Source organism: Lycorma delicatula, chromosome 2, assembly GCF_047948215.1.
Source record: "Lycorma delicatula isolate Av1 chromosome 2, ASM4794821v1, whole genome shotgun sequence".
NCBI classification, from domain to species: Eukaryota; Metazoa; Arthropoda; class Insecta; order Hemiptera; family Fulgoridae; genus Lycorma; species Lycorma delicatula.
In genome coordinates, this window is record NC_134456.1 from 32,669,708 (window position 1) to 32,692,846 (window position 23,139).

The window sequence follows — 23,139 nt, forward strand, 5'->3', positions numbered from 1 at the left end:
ACATTTATTAAATATATATAGAATCGCTATGTGTTTTTTTTTCTGTAAAAATATGGAAAAGAATTACTGCTGGGATTTTGAATACATTTTTTTGGTAATAAAATTACAGGTGATTCACAATTTTGGAAAGTGCTTATATTTAGAATAAAATAAAATAAATATCATAAAATATTATTCATAGCAAAACTAATATAAAGATTTTGACATGGATACGGTGTTTGTTAATTAACATTTCCATAGCAACAGCCTTATAATATTGAACAGTTAGGCAATTAATATTTTTTCATAACGCTAAACTGTTCACTTAAGTCATACGAACTTTTTACAAAAATGTGCGATGAAATTTATCCAGATAAGACTGTAAGTTTAAATGAAGAAATATCCATTGACCGGGATATCAAAAAAAATAATAATTTTTTTCTAAAATACATAGAAGATAGTTTGAATTCCGCGAAACTAAAAATTGATAATCTTGAAAATTTACAGAGAAAAAATAAAAGGTGTTTACAAAAAATTAAATTAAACATAATAAAAATGAATTATACTGAATGCAAGAGAAAAAGTATCTTTGTACGCGTGGAATCATCTAGAAGCGATAATATAACAAAGGCAAATGTTAATGTAGATACAAAATCAAACAATTTCCATTTTACATATTTAATTTTGATACTGATCAACATAATTATCCTTATTTTAATATTACACGTTACTTTTAATAAAATAAATACATGTATTTCTAGACTACAAACATTAGATTTAGTTCATAATAGAGTACTGTTAGGATATTCATAAATATAAGGAACAGTATTTTAAGAAAAAAATAAAAATAAAATCTAAAAATTTATAACGAAAAAATAAAATTTTAATATTATAATAAAAATTTCTATTGACCATTTGTAATTACATTTAAAGTATTTCACCAAAAAAATTTCAAATATCGAAAGTTGTGTGATTTTATCGGAAGTGTGAATACTGAAAGCAAGACCAACGTAAAACCTAATTGAAGATTAATATTTCCGAAAGTGAGTGTCCCGCAATAACGGACAATATTATAACGTTGTACTTGTACCGTTCTGACTTTGTACTTGCTGTCCTCTGTTTTATTACCTTAAAATGTGGCATACAGTATGCTAGATGTCATAGCATATATATTATATACCCCTCTGAGGTAGTAATAAAACCTCGATAGGAATAAATTTTACGTGATCCATTGATCTTGAAATTTATGGCAGCGTTAGCGTAACTACTGGTAAGTCCTCCCAAGCCAACCTAGAGAGTAGGGATGGGAAGGGCAGCCTTCTAGCGGAGGGGTGTAGTGGTCGTCCAGGAGGGAAGGCTACTGCACCTTGATGAAACTGGGAGGACCCCGACGGGAAGCCCTAGGAGAGGGTGAGATAGGGGGTAGACTACTGCCACGACACCCTGAAGTGATTGTGTTAAAGCTTAACACAAAACGAGGACCGGTCACTTTGGGGGTATTTAACAAGGTTAAAAAAAAGTCCTCCCAAGCCGTAATCACTAGGATTTAAAAGATATATCAAATTAACTAATATAATGAATATATTAATCATATATTGAATAAAACCTAAAAAATACAGGAATTGCCAGGAGCTGACATTATTGATAGGTCAGTTTAAAGTAGAAGTAAAAGTTAATAAATGGAATCTGAAGAGATATAAATAGAATAGATGTAGTAAGGAATAGAAAATACAGAATTCTACCGTAAAAGATGCTATAAAAAAGCGAAATCAAAGCTTCTTTTAAGAAAGAAGAGTTAAGAATTGTCGATCAATAGTCGTAGAGGCGAAAGATTGTGTTTACATTTCATTTTATCTTCTAGTGATAATTTTAATTCCTATAAACATGTTCTAAATTTAATTCTCTGTTTACAGTGTGTATTTTATTAGTATTGTGATGGAATGTATTAAATATAAACTTGAACTTTTAATTGCAAAAATGTTGTGCAAAGCCTGCAATAAATTGCTCATAAGTGCTCACAATCCAAAAATAATTTGTTGTGACTGCAACCTCAAGTTTCACAGTAACTGTGTAAACTTGAAAATACAGATGTCTCATTTAAAACGCAACCCACCAATCAGCTTTTTACGATATTGAATTGACTGCCCAACTCCTCTACGTTTTACTGGAGTCTTCCAACAAGAGAACATCGCGCCGACGCAGTGGACTGCTACTGATAGTAATAACAAAGCAATCATAACACTCTGCATTGTTAGAGAGAAGATAGTGTTTTCACAAGACGAACATGGTTTTATTCTTCAATCGTACTTTATTTAGCACACGATCATTGGTTTCAGTGCAACATTTTTTTGCCGTAAATACCGTGATAAACCAGCGCCTAGCAAGACATCAGTTTTGAGTTTATTAGCTAAATTTAGATAGACAGGCTTTGTTAATAACAAGGAACAAAAATATCGATGACTGTGTTGAATGCAGACACAGTTGCTGAAATCAAAGACCGATTAAAATTGCCTTTACAAATTGTTCCGTTCCATATTGAGCCGGTTGGTGCTGCATCCTAGCATCTACTAGCGATGGCCGGCGAGTTAGTCTCGTACCATCATTCGAGCGCCGGATCCCGCTCACTGCGGTCATGATTTGTTTAATGTAACATTTCATTCGTAGTCTAATGTGACTAGTTTTATTTAATAGTTTAAAGCCTAATGTGGCTTATAGTTTTTATTGATAATGTTCAGTGGTATTATTCTGACTAATGTGTCTTTTATTCATCAGTCTAATGCGACTTGTATTTCTCGATATTCAAAAAAATGTCTAATGTGACAGATTAAATTGAATTATTCAAGAAGAATATATTTTAGCTTATTTCATCATCTTAACCATCTTTACAAAATACAGTCCATACTCGCTCTACAACTTAACAGAAATAATAAATTAGACCTTGACAGCTGAAATTAATTTACCAAACTCAACCGTTCATCGGATGACAAAAAAATTAAACTTACAACGATATCGAATTCAAACAGTTCATAAACTTCTTGATCCAGATAAAGAAAAACTGCTAGAATATTATGATTGGTTTCGTCGATAAGTGCATCAAGGTATTCATGTTATAGACTCGATTTCTTTTACAGAGGAGGCATGGTTTCATCTGGACGACTACGTAAACAGCCCATAACAGTAGGATCTGGAGTGGTTAAAATTCCCACGCGTATCATGAAAATCAACTGTACTCGCAAAAGATGAGGGGCGTATGGTGTGCGATATCACGAAAAAAATATTGGTCCTCTTTTCTTCGAGTACACTATTACAGCAGAACTATAACTGAATATTTTATTGCATTTCATTGCACTCTTGGAAGAGGAAGATTTATACAGTAATATCGATCTTCCTTCCAGGATGACGATGCAACATCGCACTACCCACATTCAAATTCTATTTCATTTACCAATTATTTGTTAATCGTGTGGCTTATAGCCACCAAGATCTTCAGATTTGACTGAGCCGAACTTTTGAACAACTGAAAATCAATATCGAACAAGCTGTTTTAAATATCAACCCATAAACTCTGAAAACAGCTGCAAGAAACACAATGAAAAGGGTGGTAGCGTGTATTCATAAACATGGCGACCACTTCTAGAATTTACTCTAGAATTTAAGGTATTGGAAAGTTTGAAAATAAAATGTTTAATTAATAATTTGCAAATGCCTTTTTATTTTACTATACATACTGAAATAGATGGGTTACGTTTTTGATGAGACATCCTGATAGATGAAATCAATTCTCTCCTGAAAAATAAAAGTAAATGGAGGTGAGAACCATGCAGAAAAGAGAAGAGAAAAAGCTCGACTCTAGAAACGTCTCAATCAAAAGGTAAAATCTCGTTAAAACAGGTGATCCATATATTCAATGAAAACAGAGAAGACAACAGAATAATGGTACGAAAATTAGGAAAATATTTGGAAATTTGTCATATAGATGTTGAAGATATCCTTAAGAAAATTAATCTTCAAGAAAAACAATTATCCGTATGTCTTGAGAAGATCGAAACCAAATCTAGAAAAATTAATGATCTTAAGAAGGAAAACGAAGATTTCATCGCGCTGTTTCCGAATTACAACAATATTTTAAAGGTAACTTACTTGAATTGCATAAATACATCGTGGACAAAGACGAAGACCTTCTGTGTAGTTAAGACTTTGGAAATGCTCTAGAATAACATCACAGTTCAACAAATCAATAACTGTTATAATTTTCCTGGTCGCCAAGGTGATAAACCTCCGGTATTACTGATAAAATTTACAAGAAAAATAGACAGAGGAACTACTACTACTACGAAGAAGAATTAAACGTCCCAGTTTTCGATGCGTCACTTAAATGTTTCATTTGATATCCCTCTACATTTAAATGAAAGCTTGTCTCTGGAAAGAAGGAAAGTATTCTTTGACGAGAACAGCGAAAAGTGACAAAGGTCACTTTTTGCTATTTCGGGACCACAAATATTTGTGGTCCCGAAATAGCCAAATCTTGATGAGGAAAACAGAAACTCAGCCAATTACGTTACTAGAAGCAATAAAAGATTTGAATATGTCAAGTTAAATAAGTTTCAATATATAACATACTAGCAAAAGTGTGACATAAACACGTTAATTTTTTCTTTCTTTATTGCTACGCTACTACCTATGAACAATGATGTTCTATTATTTAGTTCAGTACAAAATATTTAAAGCATGAGAGAAAAAAATTTTTATCTATTTTTGCTTGAAATAAGTAAATTTGATGATAAACCTATATGTATTGTTATCTGAGACTTGGATTTATAGTAACGAAATGAAACTTATTCTGTTGATAAGTGTGACTGTTATTCTAATTGTAATGATGATTATAGATCTGGCGGTATTGCAAGTTATAAAAAAGAATAAGTTAAAAGTTCAATTTGAAAAAATATTGCTTGTTACTGAAAATTGTTTAAAAGTAAATTTTTTGATAACTGAATTGAATCTGTATTATCGCTATGAATAGATTTCATAACATGCCAGTAGATGAATTTCTAGAATAAGTTAAAGACTTCCTGCTATTATAAATGAATATAACGTTATCATTACAAGTGATATTAATATCGACCTTCTGAAATCAAAAACAGTCATAGACTACTCCTCATGTTACTAAACGGTATAGCAGATAAAAATATGAATTCAGCATGAATGAGTAATTTAGGCTGAATCATATGTCATCCCCACGTGTAAGTACAATTATTGTTTAATACGTATAATAATGTACTGAAAGTTACATCTTCTCTGTAGTCGTGGCATGCCGATGATAAGCAATTAAAAATTTTGTTGAGTTTTTGTTACTGAAGTTTAATAAAGGTAACATCATTTATAATGCTTCAACCGTTATTCAGTTCAGCAAAAGAAATTATTATAGTCTGTGTTATCGTATTACTCTATACAATACGGTACAGTTTTATAGTTCATCTTTATAGCAGTTTCATTCAGTGTTAGTAGTATAGAAACCTCATATTCAAGGCCAGGCCGACCAGTCCTGAGCACAAGCCACTGGCCCAGAACCTGAGGTTTTTTTCACGGAGAGCACCGCCACTTTTCAGTTAAATTCTCACCACGAAAGCGTGTATCTACCACAAAACACACCAAAACACGACTCTGTTTTCTTCAATAAATCAACGCATTAAAAAGTAAATTATTCAAATACATTAAAAACTGGCCCAGAACCTGAGGGTTTTTCACGGAGAGCACCGCCACTTTTCAGTTAAATTCTCACCACGAAAGCGTGTAAAAACTACAAAAAGCACACCTAAACAAGACTGTTTTTTCTTCAATAAATCAATACATTAAAAACTGTGCTTGGAGTTGAGTAAATTATTCAATACATTAAAAAGTTGTGGCAGTAGAAGATTGTACAATTATTCATTTACTAGAAAAGAATAAAAATAACACACGATGTCATGGGGAATTCCCGATGACATCTATTCTTTAACATTACCCGTGCCGTTTGTTATATATGCAGATTTCGAATCGTTTATAATTCTAAACCATATTGCAAACCCCGAACCGGGTACTAGTAATACTACAAAAACACATACCCATAAACCATCTGGATATTGCTGTGTAATTATCGATGAAAACGGTAGTATTGTCGATGCGAAATTATACAGGGCCACTGCAAATGATGACAAGGTAGCTGAAAAGTTTCTCGTTGATTTGTGTAATAAATACGAATATTTCAAAAAGGAATTGTCAACTAATGAAGAGTGTATGTGAGTAAAAAAGATCAAGAAAAATTTGAAAATGATACTAAAGGTGTTTGTTATATGTGGAGATGAGATTAATGTGAATCGTGTGACACCATTCACACACAAGTGGTAAATTTATTGGCCCAGCCCATGAACATTGCAATTTAAATTGTAAACACGCAACATTTATTCTAGTTGTATTTCATAATTTACGCGGTTACGATTCACATCATATTGTATTGGCGCTGAATGAATTGAAGGATAAATTTGAAATTTCTTGTATTGCAAACAACAGTGAAAAACTTGTACCTATAACATTCAAGAATGAAATATCATACCGATTTAAAGATTCGTACCAATTTCTATCTTATAGCTTAGACGATGTGGTGCAAAGTTTATTTGATTATTGTTGTTTATTTAGTAAGAATAGGAAAAGGTTTTATAAAACGACATATCCTCAAGTTACAGAAAAAATAGAAAGAAATTGTGAAAAAAAGAGTAAAAAATTCGAGCGATTTATTATGTTGATCCAACGGAAAGGTGTTTATCCCTATACATATATTACGTCGGTATCTGTTTTCAATGAAACGCAATTACCACCCATCGAAGCGTTTTATGATGATTTAAAGAGAGAAAACATCTCGAATATGATTACAGACATGCGCAAAACGTTTGGGATAGTTTTAAAATTGAGACCCTTGGTGAATATCACGATTTCTATATGAAATTGGACGTTATGCTGTTGGCCGATGTATTTGAAAATTTTTGTGAGAAAATGATTCGCACAAACAATTTGGGTCCTTCTCTATATATCGGCACCACATTTATCATGTTTTGCAGCACTCAAGGCGACAAAAGTACAATTGGAACTTGTTACAGACCCGGATATGTATTTGTATTTTGAAAAAGGCATTCGTGGCGGGATGTCGATGATTCCCAACCGTTATGCGCGGGCAAACGATCCCAATATAGACAACTATGATGAAAATAAACCGATGAAATTTATTAAATATTATGATGTCCGATCTCTTTATGGAAAATGTATGATGGAACCGCTGCCAGTAGATGGATTCAGTTGGTGTAATGAAAATGAACTCGAATATTTATTTACAAATGTGCAAAATGTAAAAGACAACGAGGAAATTGGTTATATATTGGAAGTTGATTTAACATACCCTCAATACTTGCACGAAACGCATAGAGATTATCCACTTGCGCCAGAGAGAAAATCCATTGACAATAATATGCTTTCTCCTTTTCTTACGGATAAAAAACGTACACCGTGTATAAAACTATTGTGCACTCTGGAAAATAAACTTAAATACGTCGTACATTATAGAACGTTAAAGTTGTATCTTCAACAGGGAATGGTGTTGACGAAAATACACAGAGCCATCAGTTTTAGTCAATCTCCGTGGTTGGAAAATTACATTTGGAAAAATTTCATTGCATGGCGCCGCGCAGATGATCCGATTGAAAAAAAGTCTATAAACTATTAATCAACAGTGTTTATGGTAAAACTATTGGAAATGTAAGAAAGCAAATCGATATGCGATTAATCAACAATAAATTAAAATTTAAGAAATTAAACGCCAGCCCAAGAGTAAAACATTATTACATTTATGGAAACAATGTGGTTGGAATAACATTGTTGAAAAAAATATATATTTAAATAAACCCATATATGTTGGTTTAACAGTGACGGATTTGGCAAAACTAATCATGTACGAATACCATTGTAACCACCTTTTACCTAAATATGTCATGAAAACATAAAACTGCTAATGACAGATGCAGATTCGTTATTATTATCAATAGTGCCAACAAAACAGAAACATTTTGATACACCAAAACGATTGAATCAAGATGATGGAAATATTTACAGTCATGATATAGGACTTTTAGAAGATGAAATGGGTGGGATGCCAATCTATGAACTTGTCGGGTTAAGAGCAAAAATGTATTCAATGCTTTGGAGATATAGACAGCGTGATTTAAAACAAAAAAAGACGGCCAAGGGAATTAAAATAGGTTCTTGTATATTTGACAAAGACTGCAATTTAAACGTTTTAAATCACGAGCTTTATAAAGACTGTTTATTCAATAGAACCATTTCATATTCCACCTCGAAATCATTTCGTAGTTTTAATCACCAAATATAATCTATTGATCAATGTAAAAAAGCTCTTTCTCCATATGACGACAGAAGATTCGTATTGGAAAACCTTATAGATACACTCCCATATGGGGATAAAAAAATTGATGAATATTTATTGAAAAAAAAAGAAACTAGTTTAATATGCAACATCAATGTCACATGTAAACTCTACATCATGGTAATTATGACCGTTATAAACGTCTTTAGAATTGTTTATTTTTATTTAAATCTGACATTGTAAGATCATTGAACCTTTGCGGTAAAAATATTTTTCCAAATCCTTCAATTGTAGCTATAATTGAATCACCATTTCTTGTTTCTATAAACTCTACTTTTTGAATTCGATAACGCCTATTTTGCATCATTTCATTATCTTTTTAATATTGTTGCAATAATTTAACTATTCAATTTGTTGAAAATATTAGACATTTTTACGGTTTATATAAAAAGTAAAATTATTTAAAATTAATATTTTATTGACTATGTAAAAATTTTTTTTTCTATTCAAGCCTCTAATTGAGTATTATGTCAATAAAAAGAGCAACACCAATAGTGAACGAATCGCCACTATAAAACATAACAAAACTACATCGCTCAAATCGATCCAAGAATTGTACGTTTTATCAAAACCCAACCATTTTACATAGGCTTTGTCGTCTTTTCGTAAAATTTTCTCAATTTGGTATACATCTTTATGTTTGGTTTTTTGTAGTTCATGATGTTAAAAATGCTCTTTTATGACTTCGTTTCGGGAATCAATTAGTTCATAGGCAACAGGATTGGATTCAGTATGAACAGTATGCATTTTAAATATTAAATTTTTCCAGTTTGGTAGATAGCCCTTTTCAAATACGTTTTTATGTTTACTTATACGAACACTGTCGCCTACATTAAATTTCATTTTTACAACTTTTTTCCTATCGTATTTTTCATTTAAATTTGCCAAAACTTGCGCTTCAATAATGTAGCTGAATGTATAGAATTATTATTGTATTCGTCTAAAAGTGTTTGCAAAATATCTATCCATTCTATCTATCCATATTTGCCATATTCGTTAAATTTAGTCCACATTTTTGTTTTCAACGTTCTATTGAAATGTTCAATAATGGCGGCCTTTTTATCTGAATGGATGAAATTTATGTTGAATTTTTTCAAGGCCTTCACATTGGATTATAAAATTCTTCTCCCTGATCTGTTTGAAAATGTTTCATTTTATGTCTTTTTAATATCGGTTCCAAAGCAAACGCGACCTCTTTACTCGTCTTATTCTTTAACGGTACACCGTATGCAAATTTAGTAAAACAATCAATTATAGTCAATAAATATTTATAACCTTTATTCGAACGCGAGTATGGAATCATTTCAACTATATCCGCTTGGACTAGGTCGTCTAGAGCGTTTAATTCCGTCTTTCTTGTAGAATAATTACGTCTAGCTGGCCTGTGCAACTCAATTGCCAAATCAGATTTAGACATCCCGAAAAAAAAGAAATGGAAACAATAATTTACTCATCTTGTAGTTTAATATTCAAAATATTGAATGCTTTTTCATACAACAATTCCATCTTTTCTATAAATTCATCAATTTCCATATTTATATTAAAATGATTACATTTTCTTTTAAATTTCAATTCTTTAAAAGCAAGATTAAAGAATCGTATACTATTTGGATTTTTTAATTTTTCATAGACAATTTCAAACTTGGGATACATCTTTTCAAGTTTATTCAACGTTTCTTCTAGATTTCTATATTGAACACGAACAACATAATATTTAAAATCTTCGTCATCCTTATTTTTATCTAAAATTACAAGACAATCGTCAGTTTCATCGCGCGGATAAAGTGAAGATAAATATGGGGTGGCCATAGTTTTAATTTTCTTTACATTACCATTCAATTCGTCAATTTGCAACTTGCGTTTTAAATTTACATCTTCAAGTCTATTATTTTCAATTTCCAATCGTTTTTGGCTATTTTCTATATATTCCAATTTTGAATGCAACTGAGCAATATCATCTTTATACGACTTGAAATCTTTAATAAAATACTCTTTTATGATTTAAAAAAATTTATTTTAAAAATCGTTTGATAACCAACATCCTAAATTCAAAATTAATTCTTCCCTTAAATAAGTACCAATAATTAATAAATCTAATGGATTTGTACCCTTTGGAGTCACTTTATACAGGATATTTAGTCGGCTCGAATCCGAGCTGACTAATTTTTGTGAATAATAATCAATTAATTCCTTTGTTTCTTTATTATGAAACCAATTTTTAAATTCTTTCCCACCATCTTTACATAATTTTGTTGAATTAAAACAACCCGTATTTATGTCGATAATTAGCTTAAAATCACCAAATATAGCATATGAAAAATTGTCTTTTATTTGTTTGTAATAAACATCAATTAAACTAGTCATTTTGATTTTATATAAAAATAAAATTTTTTCATCAATACCAATAGCCTATTTGAATTTAAAAAATTAGTTTTATATAGATACCAAAATGAAGCTTCGTATTAATAAAATTACATATCCATTTTAATATTCAACCTGTGTAGATATTGATAGATGTATTCGAAAGGAAATAGAATCTAAAATTGATTATATAATTGATTCGATTTGTTTTGAAGATGATTGCAAAACATTACATTTGAAAATAGAATATTATGAAGATTGTGTGAGACTATTTTTGAAAAATATTATGAATTGGATGATGTAGAGAAAGAATTTCCCATTGATTTGTCAAAAGTTAATTTTGACAGACAATATCAATTATGTGATGTCGGTTCATTTAGAAAGACACCAAGATAGGTATGAACAGAGTTTATTGGAACAAGATCCAGAAGAAGAAGAACATGTAGCCTATTATACATTATTATCCGAACAAACAACATTGCCACTAGAAGAACAACCTAGAATATATACAAAATATGCGCCTGTATTAGAAGAGAGTGACACTGAAATAAGTAAACCATACTTGGAAACGTTAAAAACTGGTGCAAAAATATTTCTAGACCGTGTATATGGTGTAAAGTAAGACAAAAATACAGATACTTATACTTTGGGCGACATTAAAATTGAATTTAAAGACGATAAAATTCATTTGGGGGATAACATTTATTAGGCCACGCCAGGTCTTTTAGAGTTGTTGGTTTATAAAACTCCAGACTTGAAAAAGGTTCACATAGAAGATATGAGGGTGTGTGGAGAAATGTTGAAATATACTGGTGCTCATTTGATGGAACGACACGATTCACATACAGTCAAATCGAATAAATCTTTTAAATATAATGACGTAATTAGAAAATTGTTTCCTATAAAAACCTGTTTACCCAATATTCCGATATAAAACACCATCCACGTCTTTCAGTGGTTCTGGGTTGTTGCATGCTCAATTCAATTATAATCCAGTATATTTATATTGGGACGATCCAAACGAATTGATTGATATTGTATACACTTGTGGTTGAATATGAAGCTGGAAACAAGACCGTTTCAAATGAAATCATATCCATAATTAAAGAATTGAAAGATGTTGAATAGGTTTTTGAATGTTGTATTTACATTTTCTTTTAGAGAAAATGTCGCGAATAACATTAGATAAAGGCCGTCGACGTGGAGAACGAGGTTTTTCACTCACACCAGAAGGAAATTTCAATGTAGAACATTATAGACTGTGTAATGTATCCGATCCTATTGATGAAAAGGATGCGTTGAATTTTAAACGGTGTAAACTTATGTTTGAAGACTTCGGTGAAAAGTTTGTGGGTTTAGAACGATTAAACGAAGAAATTACAAATCTTGATGTAAACATTAAAAACTATATAGAAGATGAAAAAATGAAACTTGCAGATGCAACTGTTGAATTTATGAAAGATTCCCTCGAACCTCTTAAAGAAAAAATTGCCCAGTATATATATGATGAATTAAACGGTCGCATTACAGAAGATCTCATCGCAAACCAACTTAAATCCATTGTCGGGGCAATGATTCGAGAAAATGAAATGACTAAATTAAAAGTACTCGATAAACCATGATGAATTTTGTCCGCTCGAATTCGAGCCGACTAAATGATTCGGTTTCTTCCTAGTTAAAAGCCGTAGTATCAATAGTTTATTTAAATTCATATAAATTTTTTTTATATATAGACATGAAGAAAAAACAGCAGACCAAGACTAAGAAAAAAGGTCGTGGCATTATTGGTTTTGTGGTGAATAAATCTGTAGATTTATTACCAGTTGAAGCGCATTTACCAGGTTACAATTATTGCGGTCCTAGAACGAAATTGGATAAAAGGTTAAAATGCGGGGATAAAAGCGTTAATAAGTTGGATGACGCTTGTAAATTGCACGATATTGCTTATTCGAAATATTCAGACACCAAAACCAGATCCCAAGCCGACAAAGCACTGGCTGAGCGAGCTTGGGAACGTGCAATTGCCTCGGATAGTAGTTTGACTGAAAGAACGGCCGCCTATGCTGTAACAAAGGCGATGAAATTAAAATATAAATTCGGCGGTCGATTAAAATTAAAGAAAAGTGGTGGGCGAGTAAAAAAAGGAAAAGTAAAAAAAAATAATTGATTCAATACCAAGACGTGCTTTATATGACGACGAATTGATTGAATATACAAAACAATTGAAAATTCCACATTTCAGAGGTGTTTTTATGTTGGACGCTTTACCAAAAAAGACTGGAAAAAATGAATGTGCTATAGTCAATTTGGACACTTCAAAAGGACGTGTACACATTGGGTTTGCTTTAGAAAAGTCGGTAAAAATGTAGACTATTTTAATGGTATAGGAAACGTACACCCGCCTCCAGAATTGATGAATTATTTTGAAAAATCTAATGTAAAGTACAATTACAACATGTATCAAGCTGATGATTATGTAATTTACGGCCGGTTGTGTTTGGAATTTTTATCTGAATGAATTGTTCATTTAAAATTTTTATTTTCTTATCAAAAAATGTCGTGTTTGTTGTCGATTGATGGAAGCGATTCGTTGATTAAAAAATATTTTTTCCTCCAATAGACCTTTCAAAGGGGCAATATGAACTGGGCTTAAAATGGTTGATGACGGCCAACACGATTCCAAATGTCGAAGAGAATAAAAATAATAAATTGTGTTTTGCGTTCGACAAGGACGTTAAAAAAGATGAAAATAACAATTATGAATTTACAAAGAAAAAATACATAACAATACCGACGGGTAGTTATGAAATTGAAGATGTTGGTGAATACAAAACGAAATGAAGAAAATTTAAAAAAAACCAATCGCTTTGCGAGCAAATACCAATACGTTACAATGTGAAATTAAAAGCACCGTGTGGATAGATTTTTCGGATGATTCAAGTATTGGCAGTCTATTGGGTTATGGGTCGAGAATTCTTAAACCAAATCAAACACACAATTCAGATCGAATAATAAGTATCGCTCCTGTAATGTAATACATGTAAAATCTTAACTGTCTGCCAGAAAGAATACAGTTGCTTACAAACATCAAGGAGTACAATTCCTTGAGGAAAAGTCAGATAGCTGGTGAAATATCTGTTTTATACTATGAATCATTTATTTAAAAAAAAACTGTAATTACATTTATCATGTAAATTAATATTTTCTATTATTAAAATCAAGTTTATTCATTTTTAACTTCTCATTAAAATTAATTACTTATTTTAATGTGAATACTGCTTAAGAGTAAAATATTTAATCTTTTTATAGATAAAAATTAACATTATTGTAAAAGCATTTATATGTACTTATTCTAATAAATGTATCTTTAGTTTTCTTATTTAAAAAATGAAGTACTATAAAGATAAGGTTTACAAAATGTGATAAAAAGTATTTTAAAAATAAATTAAGAAACTAATTCATTTTATAATTAGATGGATTTATGCTTATACAACCACAATAAGACAAGATCTTATTAAAGTTATTAATTTATTACAAAAACAATTATTTGTTTAGGTGTGCTAGTAATTTATATGTTATTAAATGATCTAATTTTTTTAGTATTTGTAGTAAAAGTAATCTTTTTTTTAGTACTGAAATAAAACTGATTACAAATAGTACTGATTAAATATTTTGGAAAAAGATAAGACTGTATAACAACTAAGTCATTTGATTTATAAAATTTCTGGTACCCATCAGGAAAATATGAATGATATTTATGCAATAATAATTTTTATAATTAATTATTTTTTCATACTATGAAAAAGTTGATGAATTGTCGATTATCTGAATTATAAATTATTCCAATAACACCTTTTTTAAATGTAAACCACATCCTTTACCACATTGTAAATCCATCTTTTACTTGGTAAAGATTGTAGTTTTATTACTTTTATCAGGTGTTTCATCTTTATCAACAATCAAATTTTTCTCACCCTTAGCTAAATAGTAGTATATTGTAGTTATTACTACAGTAACTATACATACAGAACCCCTTTTTTTACTAAGACCTCCCATACTTCAAACCATTGTTAACACCAGATTCTTCTGGTTCAGCATTTACAATAAATATTATATTTTAAAAGTAGATTCCAAAATCTTTCCTGAAGTCATATCCTTTTTAAAAAAACCTGCCCATGACTATCTCTACAAAGACTATTGATTGGCAATAAAAAATCTGATAAGTGAATTGTAAAACTAAAAATGATAAAAGCATGATGAAATTTGTTTGACTATTTTCATTTAAATTAAAAAATAACCTCTTTTCTAAAAATGTGGAACTGTTCTTGTACAAGATCTTCAGTGCAGTTCCTTCATCAGTTATGTTCTGCATGGACATTTTAAAGGAAATCTATTCAAATAGTTATAAAATGTTACTAACATGAGGTTGTGTAGTGTAATTTTAAACATATATGAGTCTAACATAATTAGCATAATCTACTAGCTGACAATTTTTCCCATTTAGAGGAAATTAAGAGTTATGATGCATACAATAATAAAAACCTAAAAACTATTTTCCATACTACACAGATTATTCTTAAAATTACCCAAATAAGCAGTAGATATTTTGTAAATTTTAACTTTTCTTAGAAAACAAAACCTATTTTTAAAGCTTCAGAATCAAACTATTAAAAATGATTGCCTTCTCTACAGCTCAGGAAGTGGAAGGAAAACAAATTAATTTCCAAAATTAAAATACTAGTATGTTTGTTTTAATTAGATACATAAAAAAATTGGATTTGGTAATTAAGAGAAACCATTCCACAACAAGGATGATGTAATTTTTTAGGTTATTTTAAAATAACTATTATCTTATGTGTTGCAAAGAGGAAAAGTTTAACAATGAGCATATCATAACTTGGCAAAAAATTTCAGGGATGTAGAATGCTGTTCATAAATAACAAGCCAAATAATAATTTTCTTTTAAGTCCATAATAATTAATTTTCTTATTACTTTCTTGTGCATACATCAACAGCACTGATATACAACATTTAATTCCATTTTTATTTACAAACATCAATTCATTCGTAACAAACAATGGTTGTTTTTAACTAAATTTTTTTACTAGTTCATTAAAATACCAGTATTTTTTTAAAATGTCCATTCATGACTGAAACAGCTATTACTTAGAAAATAACTTTAAAACCATTTGTAAAAAAACAGTGAAACTGTTTTCATTAGTTTTTATTCAATTTTTTTTATAATGAAATGATACTTCACAGATAATTAGAAAATTGATTGAGGAATAAAGTATGATTACCAACAATTTTTAAAATTATTATTAAATTTCAACTTCACTGGCAAAGGTATATCATAAATAGTAAAACTGAACATTTAATTCAACTAATCATGGAGGTACCACATATTGTTACAAGGAACAGCCATACTATTTTACAACTTAAAATTTTAAATTTTAGTAGCAGTACCTGATGATTTGTCTTTTGTTTTAAGGGTTGTAAATACAGTAAAAGCAAGTTGAATTAAATCACAGACTGTACACCTGTATCTTACCAGCTGCATCATTGTCCAGAACACCAACATATCTTCAGCATTTAAGAAATAGTTAGGTGTGTATTAGAGGAAATAATTTTTTATATATTGCATTTCGTTAAACATAAATTCTAGTTTTCTGTCTGAAAAATATATAATGTCAACTGAATAAGTATACCAAATAAAGTGGTAGTTGAGATTACTGTATGAATTATCTGAGCAATTGTTATGTTACAGGAAGTTTTTACCACAATAAATTATATAAAACTTTCCTTATATTTTTCCCTTAGAAATCATACATTACTATGTTTAAACTTTAACCATACTTCTATTTTATAATTTAGACAAAATATTGTAATAATTTTTCTTTATTATAATTATTATTTCTCAATGATAACTATACAGTAATACCATTATTATTACTATTACTAAATAAGTTACAGTATAGAAACAATAAAGTATAATAATAGTATTATTATCCCTTTTTTTATTAAACTTAACATTTATTTCAAAATTTAAAGAATTTTAATTACAGTGAACAAAATTTATAATTTTAAAATTTACTGAGAATATATGCTCGAGAGATTATGTGTGTTTGTATGTATGTATGTGTGTGTGTGTGTGTGTGTATTCTTAATAATTCATATATATATATAATATATATTAGTCTCTCGTTCAATCTCCAGGTGGAGACTGCCAAGGAAGGGGTCACCAGAAAATAAAAAAATAACATTCTAGTAATCTATAGTGATAGCGTGGAATATTAGAAGTCTAAGGAGAATGACAAGTTAGAAAATTTAAAGAGGGAAATTGGTAGGCTGAAGGTAGATGTGGTAGGAATTAGCAAGGTTGGTGGGAAGAGGAAAACGACTATGGCCAGGTGATTTTAGAATAATTAACTCAGCTGAAATAAAGGGTAGGCAGTTGTAGGTTTCGTAATGAATAAGACAGGGAAGAGAGTAGAGCATTTCAAATAGCTTAGCTATAGAATCATTGTAATCAGGATAAAATCAAAATCTAAATTGACAACAGTTGTTAACGTCTATATGCCTACAAGCGCCCATGATGATAATCAGGTAGGTGTGTATGCGAAGAAATTGATGAAACAATTAAATACATGAAAGGGAATGAAAATTTATTAATAGTTGGAGATTGGAATGCAAGCATCAGAAAAGAGAAGGAAGGAAATATTGTGGGAGAATATGGGCTGGACTAAAGAAATGAAAGAGGGAACCAACTTATTGAGTTTTGCATGAAGCATAATTTAGTAGTTGCCAACACGAAATTTTAAAATCATCACAGAAGAATATATTCTGGAAAAAGCCAGGTGATAATGCAAGATATCAGAGTGATTATACCATGGTTAAGTAAAGATTTAGAAATCAACTCGTCGACTGCAAAGCATATCCAGGAACAGACATTGATGACAAACATAATTTAATGACAATGGAATGTGGATTGGGGTTTAAAAACTTGAAGAAAAGGTATCAGATGAATTAGATGAATTTAGAGAAGCTTGAGGAAGAGGAGGTAAAGAAGATTTTTGAGGAGACATCGCAAGAGATCAGAGTAAAAAAGATAAGGTAGAAAATATAGAAAAAGAATGGGAGAATGTTAAAAAAGGAAATTCTTAAATCAGCAGAAGTGAAATTTGGTGGTAAAAAGAGAACTGGTAGAAAACCTTGGATATCAGAGGATATGTTGCAGTTGATGGATGAGTGTAGGAAGTATAAGAATGCTAGTGATGAAGAAGGTAAAAGGACCTACTGACAATTAAGAAATACTATAAACAGGAAGTGAGAATTAGTGAAAGAAGAGTGGATTAAAGAAAAGTGTTCAGAAGTGGAAAGAGAAATGATCATTGATAAAATAGACAAAGCTTACAGAAAAGGTATGGAGACTTTTGTGGTACGTAAGTAAAAATCTAATAATGTATTAAATAAAGATGGAACAATAATTTATAATACAATAGAAAAGGTTGACAGGTGGGTAGAATGTATTGAAGAGTTATACAGAGGAAATGGATTAGAAACTGGTGTTATAGAGGAAGAAGAGGAAGTCGGAGAGGATGAAAAGGGAGATACAATACTGAGATCTGAGATAAACTAGTGTGTAATATTTATGAAACAGGGGAATTTCTGTCAGACTTTAAAAAGAGTGTTATTGTCATGATACCAAAGAAAGCAGGATGAGATAAATGTGAAGAATACATAATAATTAGCTTAAATACTCTTGCACTGAAATTTTTAACTAGCATTTTATACAGAAGAATTGAGAGGAGAGTGGAAGAAGTGTTAGGAGAAGACCACTTTGGTTTCAGGAAAAGTATAGGAACAAGGGAAGCAGATGTAGCTCTCAGATTAATAGTAGAAAGAAGATTAAAGAAAAACAAACCAACATACGTTTATAGACCTAGAAAAGGCATTCGATAACGTAGACTGGAATAAAATGTTCAGCATTTAAAAAAAATTAGGGTTCAAATACAGAGATAAAAGAACAATTGCTAATATGTACAGGAACCAAACAGCAACAGTAACAATTGAAGAACATAGGAAAGAAGCTGTAATAAGAAAGGGAGTCCGACAAGGTTGTTCCCTATCTCCGTTTCTTTTTAATCTTTACATGGAACTAGCAGTTAATGATGTTAAAGGACTGTTTAGATAGAAGTAACAGTGCAAGGTGAAAAGATAAAGATGCTACGATTTGCTGATGATGAATTCTAGCTGAGAGTAAAAAAGATGTAGAAGAATCAATGAATGGCATTCAACAAGAATAAAATGAAAGTAATGAAATGTAGTAGAAATAAAGTAGATGGACAACTGAATATAAAAATATGAAGAAAAAAGACTATGGAGGCAGAAGAATTTTGTTATTTGGGAAGCAGAATTATTAAAGATGGACGAAGCAGGAGACATATAAAATGCCGAATATCTCAGGTGAAATGAGCTTTCAGCCAGAAATGTGATTTGCTTACATAAAAAATTAAGTATATGTTTGGACCGTAGCTTTATATGGAAGTGAAATTTGGATGATGAGAGTATCTGAGCAGAAAAGAGTAGAAGCTTTTGAAATGTGGTTCTACTGGAGAATATTAAAAATCAGATGGGTGGATAAAGTAATAAATGAAGAGGTGTTGCAACAAATTGATGAAGAAAGAAGCATTTGGAAATATATAGCTAAAAGAAGAGACAGAATTATAGGCCACATCTTAAGGCATTCTGGAATAGTCGCTTTGATATTGGAGGGACTGGTAGATGGGAAAAATTGTGCAGGCAAGAAACACTTGAAGTATGTAAAACAAATTGTTAGGGATGTAGGATGTAGGGGGTAAATGGAAATGAAACGACTGGCACTAGATAAGGTATCTTGGAGAATTGCATCAAACCAGTCAAATGACTGAAAACAAAAAGATAAAAAAAAAAAAAAAAAATAAAAAATATATAAAATGAGCCACTATATATATATATATATATATATATATATATATATATATATATATATATATATATATATAATTTTGTATAATAAATCAATTAAAAAGTTTTCAACAGATATAATAATTCCACTCTTCTCTGCTTAAACGATAATCTCAACTAATCATGAAATACCTAACATAAACTGATCATATGAATTTTGCTATATTTTATGTATAAGTAGGAAGTAAGTTGTTTTATGTTACTGAAAAATAAATAAATCAACAGTCTACAAAGAAAGTTTATTGTATAAAACTTTGCGAATAATTCAGTTTATGAAATGCTCATTTCTTACATCATTTGGTTTATAAAATTCCTTGTTATGCCATCTGATAAAAATGAATGATATTTATTTAAGTAAGAATTTCTATAGTTGATTATCTGTTCACACCATGAAATATCAGGAGTAATGTATTCATTACTCATTGTTTCAGTCATTAAATTTTCGTTTCTCAAAATTATTCCATCTTCACTTTTTCTGCTACAATTAATAAAATCTGTTATATTTTCATGGTGAAATCTTATTCCCAACACACTTTTTTCTAAAGTTTGCACGTGAAGATCACATCCACTTTTACCACCTTTTCCAGGTATTCCATCTATTCCATCTATTCCATTTTTCCCATCTTCAACCACAATAGAAATATTATGATCTTGATGTCCATAATTGTACAGTTTAACAGATCCCTTCATTCCACCAAAACCACCATTTCCTCCTATACCACTGTCACCACCAACTTCTCCAAGTTCAGCTTTTGCAATACACCAAGTGTGATTTCTTACATACACTATATCATCTTCTCCCTTATGATTAACTGTTACACAGTTCTCTTTTCGACCATTTTCTCCATCTTTTCCATTAAATCCATCACCACCATCTTGACCATCCTGACCATCACCTCCACATGCACTAATAATAAGATTTTCACTGTTAATGAATGTTTCCCCCCCACCAAAAAATGTACCACCAGGCATCCCATTTTTTCCATTACTTCCTGTTTTACTAAACTTGGCTTTTACCATTGGTGGACCACCATCACTACCATCTAGACTAATATGTCTCTTACCAACTATATACCATACAGGTGCAATAATTATTAGTGATTTTCCCTTTAAATAATCACTATTCAAATTATAATCAATGTATATTGTATTAATTGCATAAATCTTAATATTACTTGCATTAACACATTCTTCTGAGATTATATCTTTAATTTCACTTATGACAACATGGAAATTGATTAAAAATAATGAATTATTACTACAACTAATATTATATTGATGCTCCAGTAAACTGTAAACAACAGAATTAAATTTTTTTAAAAATATTTTGTCAGAAATGGAAGAACTATAATGCTTATTTAAGTTACTTTTTTCTAAAAATGAATATAAATTATTATCATTTATTAACAGTCCCTGTTCATTGCCTTCTAAAGCCCAATTCTGAATAAATTGCATTTTATATAAATTCCTGTTACTTTGAATTCTATACTGGGAGAAAAATTGAAACGTGTTTTTAAGTAAATTATATTGCTGCAATTTATTTTCAAGGAATTCTATTGCGATTTGCATACTAACATTCCAAGCGAGTGGTGTGTATTCAGTTATATTTGTTGCATCTTCTAATTTTATAAAATATTTATTCATCGTTTTCGTGTATTGAAATGATTTTAAATGTTCAAAGTATAAATTATTCTCTTGTGAAAAATTATTAATATTATCTATATACTGACTTGGATTTTTACTTTTTCCAATCTCCTTTGACAGAAATTGTGTATTTTCTTTAATATTAGTTAATTGTTCTATTACGTCATTCATATCATAATTTGATTCAATATCAGACTGATATTTATTCATAAGATAAAAAGTGATTATTCTTGTTAGTTCAGTCATGTGTGAATTAATTTTTTTAAACAAAATATTCAGATACATCAATGCAGATTCACTTAATGTTAGACCAAAATCACTTTCATTTACTGGCACCATATTTATTCCATCGAGCAGCATATTGCGAATTCTACTTTTTTCATTTTGTATTAATGGAAGATTTACTAATGGACCTTCTTCATCTGGTTTGCGAAGTATTCCTATTTTGACAGAGGAATTTTCATGGCTTTTCTCCAGTAAATAATCAATTGTTTTTAATGAATTTTCATAAATAATTTTTTTATTATCTGTAATATATGAAGTACAGATCTGATCATTCAAACTAAATTTGAGAGCAGTTAGGTAATATTCAATTCCTTGGATGTAACTTTTATCTGTAACCATTTTACCTCTTGCATATAAATTATCAGCTTTAGTTGCTATTAAATAAATACTTTTTCCATATTTATCTATATTTCTGATAAATTGTATTGTGTGTTGTAACACTACTAGAAAATCATTTCTGTACATACTTACTTTGAGTGATGAATGTGGTACAACGATCACAATTTTAATTTTATTTGTATTTTTGAGAACCTTTTTAAGAGAATACATTGCGATAATTTCATGAATAGGACTTCGTGTGTCTTTAAATCCTGGATTATCACACAGTACATAACCAGTTTCTGTATCAACCACAAAATCTGGGTAAAGAGTTTGTGAAGTTGTTATATCCATTCCTATTTTTGAATAATCTACAATAATAAAATCATCAGATCCTTCAAAGCTACTTTTTGAAAATATTTTTGAATTATTAGCGCTCAATATTTGTACTAATGTTGATTTTCCTGCCCCTGTGTTTCCTAAAAAAAATATAGCATCCATTCTTCCAGTTTTATTGGGAAAACGCAAAGATTCTATATCTTTTATGATCATTCCAAATTCAGTAACAAAATGGTTAATAAAATTACTGCTTGCATCAGTTTTATCATAATCATTAATTTTTTCACTCTGTATTGATTCAGGTACAAGAGCCTTCTGAAACATACACATTGATACTTATTTATTTTAATTTTGCAATAATTTTATGTCAATTAGTTTATTAAACTTAATAATTTTTACTAGATATTTTTGTAAAAATCTAAGTGATAAAAATTCTTTAATGATATTAATAATCCAATACTATCAGTTAATAATACATTTAAAAATAGATATAACTGGTGTAAATGACTTGATGGTCCTACATGTCATAAACTGGTTGTTGCCAACCAGTATATCTTGGTTTGAGATTCTGTTACACTGGTTTCTCACTTTGAGGCGTGTTTTTTGTTGTAATCAAGATATTGAATACAAGTATGAAATAATCGATCATTCATGAGTTTGCCGAGTTAAAGTGAATACATCTGTGAATGTCTATCTCCGTGGTGGAAAGTTTTAATGATTTTTTTTTTAATATGTAATTT

General features: G+C 30.0%; 1 protein-coding gene across 1 annotated transcript; it reads right to left on the minus strand.

Annotated features, from left to right (window-relative positions):
- Positions 1-20,101: 20,101 nt before the first annotated feature.
- Positions 20,102-22,612, minus strand: LOC142319860 (uncharacterized). The gene is made up of 3 exons (XM_075357533.1): positions 22,087-22,612; positions 21,741-21,897; positions 20,102-21,104 (listed from the first exon to the last, which is right to left on the minus strand). Exons 1-3 carry the CDS (start codon positions 22,610-22,612, stop codon positions 20,102-20,104), a joined length of 1,686 nt encoding a protein of 561 aa, XP_075213648.1.
- Between the last annotated feature and the right edge of the window lie 527 nt (positions 22,613-23,139).